At 37.2% G+C, this 15,211-nt stretch overlaps 1 protein-coding gene across 6 annotated transcripts in view; it reads right to left on the bottom strand.

Annotated features, from left to right (window-relative positions):
* Nucleotides 1-15,211, bottom strand: part of ARHGAP12 (Rho GTPase activating protein 12) — a 172,375-nt gene that overhangs the window by 42,950 nt on the left and 114,214 nt on the right. For all 6 annotated transcript variants that reach the window (XM_053713862.1, XM_053713863.1, XM_053713866.1 and 3 more), the window contains 3 exons: nucleotides 14,247-14,321; nucleotides 13,292-13,353; nucleotides 13,115-13,187 (listed from right to left, as the gene is read on the bottom strand). In XM_053713862.1, the coding sequence (XP_053569837.1) occupies nucleotides 13,115-13,187; nucleotides 13,292-13,353; nucleotides 14,247-14,321 (210 nt within the window). The remainder of the gene's footprint in view (nucleotides 1-13,114; nucleotides 13,188-13,291; nucleotides 13,354-14,246; nucleotides 14,322-15,211) is intronic.

Here is a 15,211-nt window from a genome sequence, read left to right as displayed (position 1 = left end):
TAAATAAAATAAAAAAACTAAACTTACATAAAGCCAACAATAAGCAAAAAGAAACCAGCAACCGTTTTAAAGCAAACATTTTTTAGCAACCAGAAACAGATATTTTAGTTAGTTAAATAATATTTTCCAACATTCCTTTAAAAAGCAGGAGAAATAAATACATGGATATTAGAATGTTTTATTTTTCTGAATTAAAACATTTTATGGGTGAATAATCATTCCCTTATTTCCCATTAATAGTAAATGTAGTTTTAGTAGCATCCAGGTGGTAAATCGCCATAGAACAGGCCGACAATGTTATTAAGATGGTTGTTCGTTCCTGTGAGTGCGCTTCTCAGTGTGTTTAGGATCTAAAAGCAGCATTAGAAAGTAAACTTCCATATTTGCTTATTACATTAAACATCAATAAGTATTACAAATAAAAACAGCATATTGTAGCACTGGCAATAATCTTGTAAAAACATGCATGCAGTTGAAAGGCAGATGAGGTTTAAAGGACAGTCTACCGGAAAATGTTTATTGTTTAAATAGATAGATAACCCCCTTATTAGCCATTCCCCAGTTTTGCATAACCAACAGTTATATTAATATGCTTTTTACCTCTGTTATTACCTTGTATCTAAGCATCTATATATTTGGCACACACGAACTAGCGCTTTCACTGGCTGTGAAAAGCTGATAAAAAGAGGCGGCCTGCAAGGGCTTAGAAAGAGATTTACAGGTTTAAAGTTTATAAAGTATATTCATATAGCAATGTTAATTGTGCAAAGCTGGGGAATGAGTAGTAAATATGTTCTATCTTTTTAAACAATGAAAAAAACAGGCAGACTGTCCCTTTAAAGTAAAAAACAAACCTTCTACCTAATAACAAAACAGGGAAAACTACAGGTGTAAAAGAACTTTGGAGATGTTCTTATAAAGAGTCTGGAACTCACTGCTTACTTGTAATGCTTGAATGATGCCACAATACAGAATAAGCATCAACACACATGGATTTGCTGCACAGGACCCACATAAGATGAAACCCCAAAATTTCCTTTAATCATTCAGATAGAGCATTCACTTTTTAACAGCTTTCCAATTTACTTATTATCAAATTATCTAATTTGCTTTGTTCCGTTGATAGCCTTTGTTGAAAAAAAATTACCTAGGTAAGCTCAGGAGCTGGGAGTTGGTGGCTGCACATATATAACCCTTATCATTGGCTTACTGATGTGTTCAGCTACCTCTCAGTTAAACACTGCTGCTGCTTTAATAAAGAATACCAAGAGAATAAAGCAAACTTGAATGCACAAGTCTAATATCTGCGTGTGTGTGTGTATGCTCACTGTCTAAGGTAAACTAAAGGTTACTGCATGCAAAGGTGCTCGTCTTTGACTGCCAATAGTTGAAGAGATCTGAATGTGAAGTAGTGCGCTTCACTCACTCTAAGAAAAGTCGCTAAATTTTTGCAATTAATTTTTATTATAAGAAAATGGAATACAAAACCGGAAAGTGAAAGCTATGCATTAAATTATCCATCACATAATTTCTCTGTAAACATTTTTAAAATATTTTCAGTGTTAGTAATATGCACATTTTTGGGGTTATAAGTGAGTTAACGTAAAATTAGGATTCCAAGGTTTTGGTTTTGTATTTTTTAGTAAAATTAGCCAATTTTATGAATTGTTAAATATATTTTAAGCTGAACATGCAACAAGAACATACAGTGATGGATGATACAAGACCAGAGTTTACATAGGTGACAGCAGGTCTGCGATGAAGATAATTTTTCCAGGCAGAAAACAGCGAAAGAAGGAGCACAGGAAGTGAGCAGCGTGTGCAGAAGGACTTGTTGAAGAAAGGGAAGAATAATAGCATCTCAAAATAGAGCCGAGACAAGCGCAACGCACAATAGCATTCAACATATGCTCAAGAGAAAAAACAAACATGGCAGTACACAGGGAATAAATTAAATGTATGTTTAAAGAGTTTTCTAAATTATGAACTACCTTGAACATTCTATTAATGAAACTAAAGCAGAGTGTCTTCTAAACAGACACAAACTAATGGTAAATACAAGGCACCAGAAACGCAGTTGCTCTAACACCCGAAGGTGTCCAGTGAAGGGTTTGCGGTCAAACATACATTTAATTAACAAGACAATAAAATAAATTATGTATGATGCCAAACAAAAAACAAAATCCAATACAAAAGCTGTCAAAAGAAGGATTAATATAAAAATCACAGAATGTCCTATTTACCAGGTCAAACATTAAAAGAGAACATTTTCTTAATCAGGGATGTTGATCTAGTTAATGGAAATTATGCTGAAGCAATCTATTTGGTGACATGTTCAGTACAAAACCATATGGATTTACAGCACAGAACATGCACAGAGATGGAGGTCTGGACTCACTCAAATCATCAATCCCTTGCAACAAGAGACCTAGTTTGGTAGCAATGGTCAACTTCCTTCCAAAACTCATGACTCATCAGCCTAAGGTAAATATGCTACTATGCAAAACGTCTCTGGACTTCCATCTATGCCAAGGAGGTCATCCAAGAAATACCACAATTTATGCTAGAAACGTCACTACAACTTAGGAATCATTTAAACAAAAAAACTAAATTTTAGGTTTTACATGGGTTTGACATTTAGACAAGATAGTTGCAAAGGAAACAAGATATTGTGACATAACCTTTGTAAAGCAGATGAATGAAAATCAAGTTATATTGTGTATAAAATTTGTCACTAACTAGAAAAGTGAAAACAACATTTTCTGTCATGGGACACTTAAAAGTTGTTACTGACAAAATATCAATGGAATATTGGAACTTACTTTTTACAATTATGGTATAAGCTGGCATATTCTGAAATAACTGTATAAAAAGTTCATTAAATTTAACGGTTGAATTTTACAGAACTTCTTTCCAGAAAGTCTTTATTGTAGACCAAGAAATATTTGCAGAAAAATGCACGTCGGAGTCAATATACAGTAGGCACGTCACAAAGTCACCACACTTTGGACTTGGTCTGCATGATACAATAAATCAAGCTGGTTGTACAGTGTTTTAGGTGTATTAAGGACGTCATATAAATGTTATAAGCGTTGGCAAAAGGTTGAAAAATACTGAGTTATGTTTTTATCATGTTTTTATCATTATTTATTTGGAAAATATGAACATTGAAGAGATCCTGTTATCTGTGCGGCTAATATTTACAGAGCACCATACTTGGAGCTATTGTAGCTCTGTGAAGTGCGAGTACTGTATTCAGAGAAGCTGTTGCTGTTTGGTGTATACAGAATTATGAAATGTTTCTATTTCCTTTTCTTTGAGGATATTACCAAGTTCTGGAACCTGAAAGCATTCCTAAGGGGTGCCTGGAGGACATTGGATACCAACACATAGGGGTCGATTTTTGAAAGCCTTCAGCAGGCTTCACACCCCTTACGACTGCAGGTTCTCACAAGAGAACCTGAAGTCCGTATTTAACAAGCAGCAGTCATCAGACCGCTGCTAACCTTTTGCCACCTCTTAGTTAGCGAATTTCAATCTCCCCGGTCTAATCCGACCGGGGAGATTGACAGCTCCTGTCCGCGCATGATTGGCTGTGTAAGGACAGGGGACGGGATTGCATGCGAGCGCAAAGTTGCTCTCGTGTAAAATGCTGAATCCCGGATAGCGGAATTCAGCCCGACAGAGGTGAGCTGCGGCAGACGGGTGTGTATGGATAAATCAACCCCATAGTGTAATTTCTAAGTTTTTATTTTGTTTTCATTATAGGGCTTTTTTTAGATCTAAAACTCAATAAGTTCTTCCAATTGTCCTCCATTAATAAATTTAATTTGTTAGTGGTCTGTTTCTCAGCTTTTCCTATAAATTCAAGAAATTATGCAAAAAACACTTATAATTGATTTTGCAAGGAACATACAATGGTAAAATCATCATTCAAATTGAAAGACTCTCAGATCCTCTTGAATGTGACAAAGCACACAGTGCTTAGATTAGTCTTAAAGGTATAATAAACCCATTTTTTTTTTCTTTCATGATTCAGATAGTGCATACAATTTTAAGCAACTTTCTAATTTACTCCTATTATACATTTTTCTTCATGATCTTGCTATCTTTATTTTAAAAAGCAGGAATGTAAAGCTTAGGATCCGGCCCATTTTAGGTTCAGCACCCTGGATAGCACTTGCTTATTGGTGGCTACATTTCGCCACCAATAAGCAAGTGTAACCCTGGTTCTGAACCAAAAATGGCCCAGATCCTAAGCTTTACATTCCTGCTTTGTAAATAAAGATAGCAAGAGAATGAAGAAAAATTTTATTAAATGGGAGTAGCTAGCCAAAAATATTAAGAAAAAAGACAAAAATTTCTAGGAGAGATGTAAAGAATGTGCATATTAGAGATTTATATTGAATAATCCATAAATTTAGAATAATCTAAAGAACAAAGCACAAATTTAAATATTTGTAAGTGTCAAATCACAAAGTGAGGGACGTTCTGGCAACCTTATAAAAAGTAAGTTCCATGAGAGGACAAACTCGGATTACACAAAACTAAAAGAAAAACATAAGGTTCGCTAAAACCTCACCACTGGTAATGGCTGCAACTCCGCGCCGGTACCCCTGGGACCCTGCGTGTGTAGATCTCTGTGGTGACGCTTCCACTCCTGTTAGTCCAGCGCTGGAGTAACAGGAGTGGAAGCGTCACCACAGAGATCTACACACGCAGGGTCCCAGGGATACTGGCGCAGAGGTGCAACCATTACTAGTGGTTAATTACCAAACAGTGGTGAGGTATATCGGGACACTAACACAGAGGATTTCGAGGTAAAAGTACTAAGTATCTGGGGATACGAACTACTATATATTTAAAGGTTACCAGCGCACAAGTGCAACCAAAAAGAATTGGAAAGGTAATCCGGGACTACCAAGGAGAAACAGGTAGCTATCGATAGACTATTCCCATGCTGCATTGCAAATGCACGTTCGGCCTCTGATATACACTTAATATCCTCCTCTACACACAAGACTTATGGATGTTTTGAGATGCATTTTTTTTTACATAGGTGGATGTTTTGAGGTTGCATTTTATATATTGATTTTTATATTGTAACCACTGGTGGTTTTAGACATTGTATCATTTTCACAAATATCCTTTTTAACATTGTTTTACTTTCAGTAATTATGCCTAGGTATTGTACCTTGTATAGATACAACCCGTATTACCTTATATAGAAATATCCTTATTTCAGGTTACGGATGCTTATTACTGCACCAGCTTTTTTACCTATAAAATAAAAATGTATATGCTTAGAGTATACTTTTATGGTTCTTCTGTTAGCTTAGAGACGTTCTCAGCTGTTTTAGCAGACTTATGTTTTTCTTTTAATCCATAAACCAAAAGTAAAAATGCTAGTAGATGTTGTTCCCTTGTCCAGGGATAGGTAAAGTTCTATGATTAAAGGGACAGTCAACACTAAAATTGTTACTGTTTAAAAAGATAGATAACGCCTTTACTACCCATCCCCCAGCTTTCCACAACCAAAATTGTTATATTAATATATTTTATAACATTTAAACCTAAATGTCTGCCTGTTTCTAAGCCATTAAAGACAGCCTCTTATCACATGCTTTTCTATGAGTTTTTCACAACAGGGGAGTGCTAGTTCATGTGAGCCATATAGATAACTGTGATCATGCCAGTGGCTTGTGGCCGACACTACACTAATTGGCTAAAATGCAAGTCAATAGATCAATAAATAATAGTTATGTGATCAGAGGGCTGTCAGAAGATGCTTAGATACAAGGTAATCACAGAGGTAAAAAGTATATTAATATAACTGTGTTGATTATGCAAAACTGGGGAATGGGCAATAAAGGGATTATCTATCTTTTTAAACAATAAAACATCTGGTGTAGACTGTCCCTTTAATACTAAAACCAGAGAGAACTTGTTACTTCAGTTTTCTAGCAAAACAGAAATAGACTAATGCAATATCTAAATGAATCACCTGACCTCTCACACTATTGTGCTTGATCCTATTAAGCACAATAGTGTGTATCCAAATAAAGCTACAAAGCTATATAAAGGGACCACTAAAAGCAAACCAAAAATAAAACAAATTCTGCCTGGATGGCCATATCGTTGTGGTAAGCCCTTAGACATCTCTTAGTTAAAGGGACATGAAACCCAAAACATTTCTTTCATGATTCAGATTGAGAATACAATTTTAAACAACTTTCCAATTTACTTCTATTATTTAATGTGCTTCATTTGCTTGTTATCGTTTGCTGAAAGATTTATCTAGGAAAGTTCATGACCAGCAAAGAACCTAGGTTCTAGCGGCAGATTGGAGGCTGCATATAAATACTGATTGTCATTGGCTCACCCATGTGTTCAGTTTGAAACCAGCAGTGCATTGCTGTTCATTCAACAAAGCACACCAAGAGAACAAAGACAAATTGATAATAGTAGTAAATTAGAAAGTTGCTTAAAATTGCATGCTCTATCAGAATCATTAAAGGTAAAATTTGAGTTTCATATCCCTTTAAGTATACCTCAAGTCTATGTTGGTTGCTTACTTACACAACTCACATCCAAGTGACATGCAATGTTGAATTAAAACGTAACATTTATTGTTGTAAGTGCACATAAAAAAAAAATAAGACCTGGATGGCTTCAGTATTCATCAATTAGAAATACCTCTGAAGCTTTATCAAAGGTGACCATTACCTTATAAATATCTCATTAGTACAGTACAATATTAATCCCACACAATGTAAACAGATACCACCCACTGCTCAAGTGCCCTTAAAAGGGACACTCAACACCAGAATTTGCGTTGTTTAAAAAGATAATCCCTTTATTACTCATTCCCAAGTTTTGCATAACCAAACCAGTTATAATAATAATAAACGTTTTACTTCTGTAATTACCTTGTAGCTAAGCTTCTGCTGACTGCCCCCTTATTTCAGTTCTTTTGACAAGACTTGCATTTTATCCAATCAGTGCTCACTCCTAGGTCACTTCACGAGCATGTGCTCAATGTTACCTATATGAAACACATGAACTAATGCCCTCTAGTGGTCAAAACGCATTCAGATTAAAGGCAGTCTTCAAAGTCTAAGAAATTAGCATATGAACCTCCTAGGTTTAGCTTTCAACTAAAAATACCAAGAGAACAAAGCAAAATTGGTGATAAAATTAAATTGGGAAGTTGTTTAAAATTAAAGTTTCTTTTGGACTTGACCGTCCCTTTAAGCAACTGCCTACTATATATAATATGTAGATGAATAACAATCCACATAAAAGTTTAACATGGGGGCGGAGCCGTACGCCAACAAATATGGCCGCATAAGAAAGGAGCTCTGTATCATGATATGCTAAAAGTAGCCTAATTCAGCCTTCAGAAGCTCACAAAGATACCGGAATATACCACATACATACCGGATAACAACCCAGGGCATGGACAATGCCACACTGATACTCCCAAAGAGCTAGATTCACAGAGATTTCAGCAACTCTTCCAGTTGCTGCACCTACCCTCAAAAGCCTGCAAACATCCCCTAACAGATGGAAACAGCGGTGCATCTAAAGTCTCAAGTAAGGACAAGCCAATTGTATAATATGGAGAGACTATACATTAAAGCTTCTGTGAAGCAAGTCGAATTGCTGAGACGAGTTTAACTTCCAGATTATTAGCAGCAGGGAATCGCATACTTCACGGAATTGCAGCTATCTAAGGCCTTCATAAAGATGGCGTCAGATCATTTACTGCCTGAAACAACTGGAAGACTTACTAGAAGCGCACTTTAGTGAGCTTAAATCTGTTCTCGCAACAGATAGAACACTCTCCAGTGGAGGAAACGTCCCTGAGCGAATCCCTTTCCAGGGAGCCGGCGAACAACTAGCAGCTTCTGCCTTAGTCCTAGCAAGTAGCAGCTCAGATCCATGCTTCGAGGTTACAAGGGGGCCAGAGCCACGGAGAACGCACCTTATTACATGGAGTTCGCTCCTGGGATGCATATTTTGAGCTCCTGTCATCAGATCTTAGCACTACAGAGTCCCTAGCTAAAGGAAGAGTCTTCCAGTTAAACAGGAACGTTAACGGCTCCTACAAGCAGCCTCACCGGCTAGAGCCTAGGCTCCCACAAATCCTATCGCCAGCCGCTTAAGCCCATCTGCACAGCGGCGTTCCTCTACAATCGTAGCCAAATCTGTAGTAGGGTAAAGAGACATGGCTTTTACTGTGGATGGGATGCCCTAACACCCGCTGTTTTGGAGAGCTCTCTCAGCCCTACTTAATGCTTTATTCTTAATAAGACACTTAGCTATGGATACTTGGGTCTTTATGATAAAACTGCTGTTTGGTGTCTCAGACTCGGACTTGTCTATAGCATATGGTTTGTCTATTTTAGCCCTATATTAAGATATTTTATTAGTTTCACTAGTGCCATTACTATATCAGCTGCACTGTTAATTTGTTTATAGGTATGTTTACAGGTTTGTTGATTACTGAGTAAGCCAATTGGTCTATAGTTTTATGTCTTTAGTAATATTCTTCTATACACTTACACTAATATGAGAGCAACCCACAAGTAGCAGCTAAGATAGATCATACACAACGTTATTCAGCTGACACATGCAAATGGATAGTACCACAACTATATTGACTGATACGTTTTGCTAATTTTATGTCTAGAGGGATTTCAATAATTGAGAAAGCTAATCAGTCTATACTATTAAGTACCTAGAAATATCCTACTGCATACTTAGATCTACATAAGAGCAATACATTGGTGATGACTAATAGGCTGGAGAACATGTACTATTTATTTCAGCATATACTCGAAAAATGCTTATGGATGTAATATAGTGCGGATTTCCTTTCACTCTCTCTAAAAAAAAAAAAAAAAAAAAAAAATATTAAACCAATAGAGCTGGCTCTTTCATAGATATTCTACTATAAATGACATGGGAACCAATTCCTATAAGCAAAGCATTTACAGTCTAGCCCAGTATAGTTATTGGTACTGCTGCCATCGACTTAGCCAGCCATTTCTAAATAAGTCTGATCCATTAGAGCAAAGCCGCTTCGGTACACCAATCTTATATGGCTCTACTACCACTTTATTATTGTACTTAATATTATTTAGTTGCTCTGTGCTGGTTAGGGGTGGATGTGCTGTTGGCAGCCGAGATGGCGCATCACCCATATTTACTAGGGCACGGAATGCTGAGCTTTATTATGTACCTCATCATCCACAACATATGATAAATCTATATAGTTTGTAGGCCTCATCTAAAATTGCAGTTGGGCTTGTGAAATAACTACTATACCACTAGGTTATCTGCTACACGGTCAACTTTTTTCAGCGAGAGCTAGCCATTTATCTGGCTATTAATTATCTGTGTTATGTACCTGATGCTTATGCCTGGCTGTTTATATTCATAAGTTAAGAAGTGTACTTCCTGTATGATACCTCACCATTTATGTGGCTGTTAATTATTTGTGATCAAAAGTAGATTTTTTTTATTTCTCTGTCTGCCTCAGCTTATGACCCAAATGAAATGCTATATTTACCCCCTGTATAACTAGATGCTTACATTTACTACTCCATGTGATAACTGATATTTGGAAGCCCAATGTTCCTTTTGTTGGGCGACACTACTCAATCATTTGTTGCAGTGCTGATTTATTAAGATAATATTCATAGGAGCCTTTTTCTTTGGCCTTATGCGCATAACGCTTCATCTACTGAGAAGCAGAAAGGCTTCAATTAACTATAGAGCTACCTAAATCTTAATAATTTCACCTTCTTATTGGTTTCACTCGAGTGTATTACTAACCGTATGTTGTTTTGTAACTTCCTAGGCATGATATAAATCCTAAACTAGATACTATATCTCTAGCTAACTCTATGATATATACCCCTGACATACGCCAGAGGGTTGGTGGATGTGGTATGTGCATACGGGGCTACAATATTACAGCAGCTTATCTTGTAATAACAAATTAACCACTAACCTATATCTCACTAACTATTTTTACTTAGTTTGGTTTCAATGCAAGAATATGCTTCCATTGCAGGCAGGGAAACTATATTTATCTCCCTAAGTCACAAGTTTTACCACACTTTATTTTTCAGCATTACTCGATAACCCATGGATACTTACTCTTGTCACATACCACAATCTACTGTTCAACTTCCCTACCCTTACAATATTTCCTCCAGCTAAAAAGCTCCGCCCCTCCTCGCCCTCCCCTGATGCTTTCTACTGCCCCTTGGTGGCCATATTGCTACTAAATACCCATATACAATGTTATGTTAGTTCTGTCATTGTTGCTATTTTCCATGAATAGGTAGCAACACATGGCTGATATGACTAATATGCCATTGGCCAGTATCACCTATGAGACACGGTAGGATTTATTGTATACTATAACGTCATACTGAGTACCTCCCTCTTATATCCTGGCATGAGTTCCTGGTGCGCTCTATATAAATTCATGTAAAACTGCTAACTATCTATGGGAATATTTATTTTGTCCACAAGGTGTATTGTTTGCCATTATTCAAATCTTCCATACAGTATATATGCCACTACCAAAAAAAAAATCTGTATGTTTATAATACTTTGCCTATCTCTCTTGTACTTACTTGAAGACAGCCTAGTTTTATTTCAATGTTTTATTACTATTGTTATAAATTTGTACTGTATTATGTTTAAGGACTGGTAGTAAGCAACATATTTTCCCTTACTGTCCTATACTAGTTCCAGCCCTGATTGATCTCCTAGACTAGGTTATGTGTTGTGCAGCACTAAGTTGCACAGCGGATGGTCTTTATACCCTGCTACGGATGCCCATCCTTAAATATAACTAACCCTCTATGCATACCATTTCATTATTTCCCACTCCCGACCTCTTTTCTGTTCTAGTATGGAAGGCTCCGCCCCCTCCTCCCCCTCATAATCCCCTATACACTGAGTGGCTCTCGCCCGCTGATTTCTCCCCCCCCCCCCCTTTATACTTTGGTCTAAGTATGACCATCACAAGAGCTAACTCTCCACATCCTGTTACTTTTGAATTAGAAGGTCATAGAGTACTTCCCCTGTGGATGTGGGGACTATCTTCTATTTAATATAATTATAAAGCCAAAAGTGGCTGCTCACCTGACTACCATATGCCTCTCAGTTTTTACGACCATTTGGCCCAAAAGTGGCCACCCAATTAGTCAGCCAACTAAGTTATATTATTATAAAATGGAGGTTTAAGAAGCCTATCTATTGTTATGCATTGTTGTGTTGTTTTTTACCACTACAAAATGTCAATGTACCCTAAACAATGCTATATATGTCCTTGACGCTACAAGGCGATCATTATATGTAGTTTATATCACAAAACCTCAATAAATAAAAAAAATTAACATTAAGCCCAAAGGCAAATCTTAAGCAGATAAATGAATTATTTGCATCATAGGCGAAATGTATATTATCGATTATTTGTACAGGGAGTGCAGAATTATTAGGCAAGTTGTATTTTTGAGGATTAATTTTATTATTGAACAACCATCATGTTCTCAATGAACCCAAAAAACTCATTAATATCAAAGCTGAATAGTTTTGGAAGTAGTTTTTAGTTTGTTTTTAGTTATAGCTATTTTAGGGGGATATCTGTGTGTGCAGGTGACTATTACTGTGCATAATTATTAGGCAACTTAACAAAAACAAATATATACCCATTTCAATTATTTATTTTTACCAGTGAAACCAATATAACATCTCAACATTCACAAATATACATTTCTGACATTCAAAAATAAAACAAAAACAAATCCGTGACCAATATAGCCACCTTTCTTTGCAAGGACACTCAAAAGCCTGCCATCCATGGATTCTGTCAGTGTTTTGATCTGTTCACCATCAACATTGCGTGCAGCAGCAACCACAGCCTCCCAGACACTGTTCAGAGAGGTGTACTGTTTTCCCTCCTTGTAAATCTCACATTTGATGATGGACCACAGGTTCTCAATGGGGTTCAGATCAGGTGAACAAGGAGGCCATGTCATTAGATTTTCTTCTTTTATACCCTTTCTTGCCAGCCACGCTGTGGAGTACTTGGACGCGTGTGATGGAGCATTGTCCTGCATGAAAATCATGTTTTTCTTGAAGGATGCAGACTTCTTCCTGTACCACTGCTTGAAGAAGGTGTCTTCCAGAAACTGGCAGTAGGACTGGGAGTTGAGCTTGACTCCATCCTCAACCCGAAAAGGCCCAAAAAGCTCATCTTTGATGATACCAGCCCAAACCAGTACTCCACCTCCACCTTGCTGGCGTCTGAGTCGGACTGGAGCTCTCTGCCCTTTACCAATCCAGCCACGGGCCCATCCATCTGGCCCATCAAGACTCACTCTCATTTCATCAGTCCATAAAACCTTAGAAAAATCAGTCTTGAGATATTTCTTGGCCCAGTCTTGACGTTTCAGCTTGTGTGTCTTGTTCAGTGGTGGTCGTCTTTCAGCCTTTCTTACCTTGGCCATGTCTCTGAGTATTGCACACCTTGTGCTTTTGGGCACTCCAGTGATGTTGCAGCTCTGAAATATGGCCAAACTGGTGGCAAGTGGCATCTTGGCAGCTGCACGCTTGACTTTTCTCAGTTCATAGGCAGTTATTTTGCGCCTTGGTTTTTCCACACGCTTCTTGCGACCCTGTTGACTATTTTGAATGAAACGCTTGATTGTTCGATGATCACGCTTCAGAAGCTTTGCAATTTTCAGAGTGCTGCATCCCCTCTGCAAGATATCTCACTATTTTTGACTTTTCTGAGCCTGTCAAGTCCTTCTTTTGACCCATTTTGCCAAAGGAAAGGAAGTTGCCTAATAATTATGCACACCTGATATAGGGTGTTGATGTCATTAGACCACACCCCTTCTCATTACAGAGATGCACATCACCTAATATGCTTAATTGGTAGTAGGCTTTCGAGCCTATACAGCTTGGAGTAAGACAACATGCATAAAGAGGATGATGTGGTCAAAATACTCATTTGCCTAATAATTCTGCACTCCCTGTAGAGCGCCAACAGATTCTGCAGCGCTAAGAGATATTGAATTCTTACCCAGCCAGCACCAGTGCCCTGCAACAATAATGATGTGCCTTGTAGTACAGTCCATGAAGATGTCCAGTTTTTTCTACAACGAAGATTAAATGAAAATGTTTAAAAAGTGATGAATCAGCAGCAAACCAAACAACAAACATAGTACAAGCAGCTATCAAAGCACTCGATTGTACTTACCTCACTTTTTTGCCATTTTCAGTGATTTTGGTCACATTTAACACACCATACTTTTCTTGATCCTGGAAAGATTAAATGTATAAAGTTACTAAGGAAGACAAGCATGGAAAATACTTTAATCGTATTACTCTTACTATAGGTAATTCCTCTTCACACATTTGATACTTAACATTTTGTAAGAATGTGTGTTTTTGTGCCCTACTCCATAGAGAGGATGGAACTCAAATTCTGTAATCTATGTATGCTGCAAACAGTCTGACATGGCTGCATACATACTGTACATAGTGATTGTGATGTACTAAGGCTAGCACTAAATGACTGGTTAGCTTATCTAGCCAATTAAAAAGGGACCGTCAACACTAAAATTGTTATTGTTTAAAAAGATAGATAATGCCTTTACTACCCATTTCCCAGCTTTGCACAACCAACATTGTTATATTAATATACTTTATAACATTTAAACCTCTACATTTCTGCCCGTTTCTAAGCCACTACAGACAGCCTCTTATAACATGCTTTTTTATTTGCTTTTCACAACAAGAGACTGCTAGTTCATGTGGGCTATATTAGATAAATAACTCCATGGGTGCGAGCACAATGTTAAGAGTCAGCACAACGCAGCACTAATTGGCTAAAATGCAAGTCAATAGATAATAAATAAAAAGTCATGTGATCAGGGAAATGTCAGAAGAGGCTTAGATACAAGGCAATCATAGAGGTAAAAAGTGTATTATAACTGTGCTGGTTATGCAAAACTGGGGAATGAGTAAAAAGATAGATAATCCCTTTGAGTTGACTGCCCCTTTAAGAGATGGTCACCTTTGCTGGTACAAGAGAGATAGGGGAGTGAAGGAAAAGAGATAGATTTCTTTTCTATCAATGCTGCCTTTCAACAAATCATAGTAAAGTTTTAAAAAAAAAAAACACAAAAAAAAAAAACTATGTAAATACTGACTGTTGATTGAAGTTTTGGAGAAGGCGGTGAGGCTTCGTTATCAGGGAAATTTGCTTTTGATGGAGTTGGAGATTCCTGTAAGATGAGAGATTGTTACAACCACATCAAAGAAGTTTTTTTGAAAGAACATTATAATCAGCGTTCTCCCTAGGAACTATTTAATGGGCACACTAACGGGCTGATTTTTCTGACTACCCTAAAATTTAGGCAAATATTAAAGTTAAAATGGGCTATTCTGAAGAACACAGATTCATTGCAGCATGTGTAAAAGCTAGAAAACAGTGCCTTCATTAAAGGGACATAAATGTAAACAGGTGGAGATAGAAGAGGTTAACAATTAATCTGTACTTGGCACTAGTTTGATTCAGAGTGAGAGAATTCATTTAAACCATACAAAGTATAATAGTACAGTCTACATAACACTGAAATGTACTAGTAATACAAGAAAAACATTTGTGATAAAGTCTGACAGTACAGAAATGTCATTTTTAAACTTCAGAAACCAAATACAGTTAAGTCCAACACTGCTTATGTGAAAAGACTAGTTTATTTGCAGCCATTTTACCCTATCACCTGAAAGCATGTTCCACGTGCATGAATGCTGTATCAGATCAGCGGCTGACATGCCTGCAGCCAACATGGGAGGTAACGCTCAGAAGCAGGCCACTGAAAGCCAGTATAAAACAGAGAAAGTAATGCCTTTGGCACTATTTTTTTTTTTTTAACAAGATAAGTGTCTAAAGATTTAAAACACTACAAAATACAGAACATTCTAAACAGATTTTGGCTCATACCCTACCTAATACTAACCAATAAGACCCCTCATCTCCAGAGAATCATTAGAATAGGCCAGGACCTGTCCTCTCTAAGCAAATGTCCATAACTGGACGAATAATTAGGCAAGGAATGGATCCTGGTGAGTTTTAGCTAGGATTTGAGCTAAGATATAGGCAAATAAAGAAAAC

Source organism: Bombina bombina, chromosome 5 (genome assembly GCF_027579735.1).
Source record: "Bombina bombina isolate aBomBom1 chromosome 5, aBomBom1.pri, whole genome shotgun sequence".
Taxonomy (NCBI): domain Eukaryota; kingdom Metazoa; phylum Chordata; class Amphibia; order Anura; family Bombinatoridae; genus Bombina; species Bombina bombina.
Note: the sequence above shows the minus strand (reverse complement) of the source record. Positions and strands in the feature narration are given on the sequence as shown.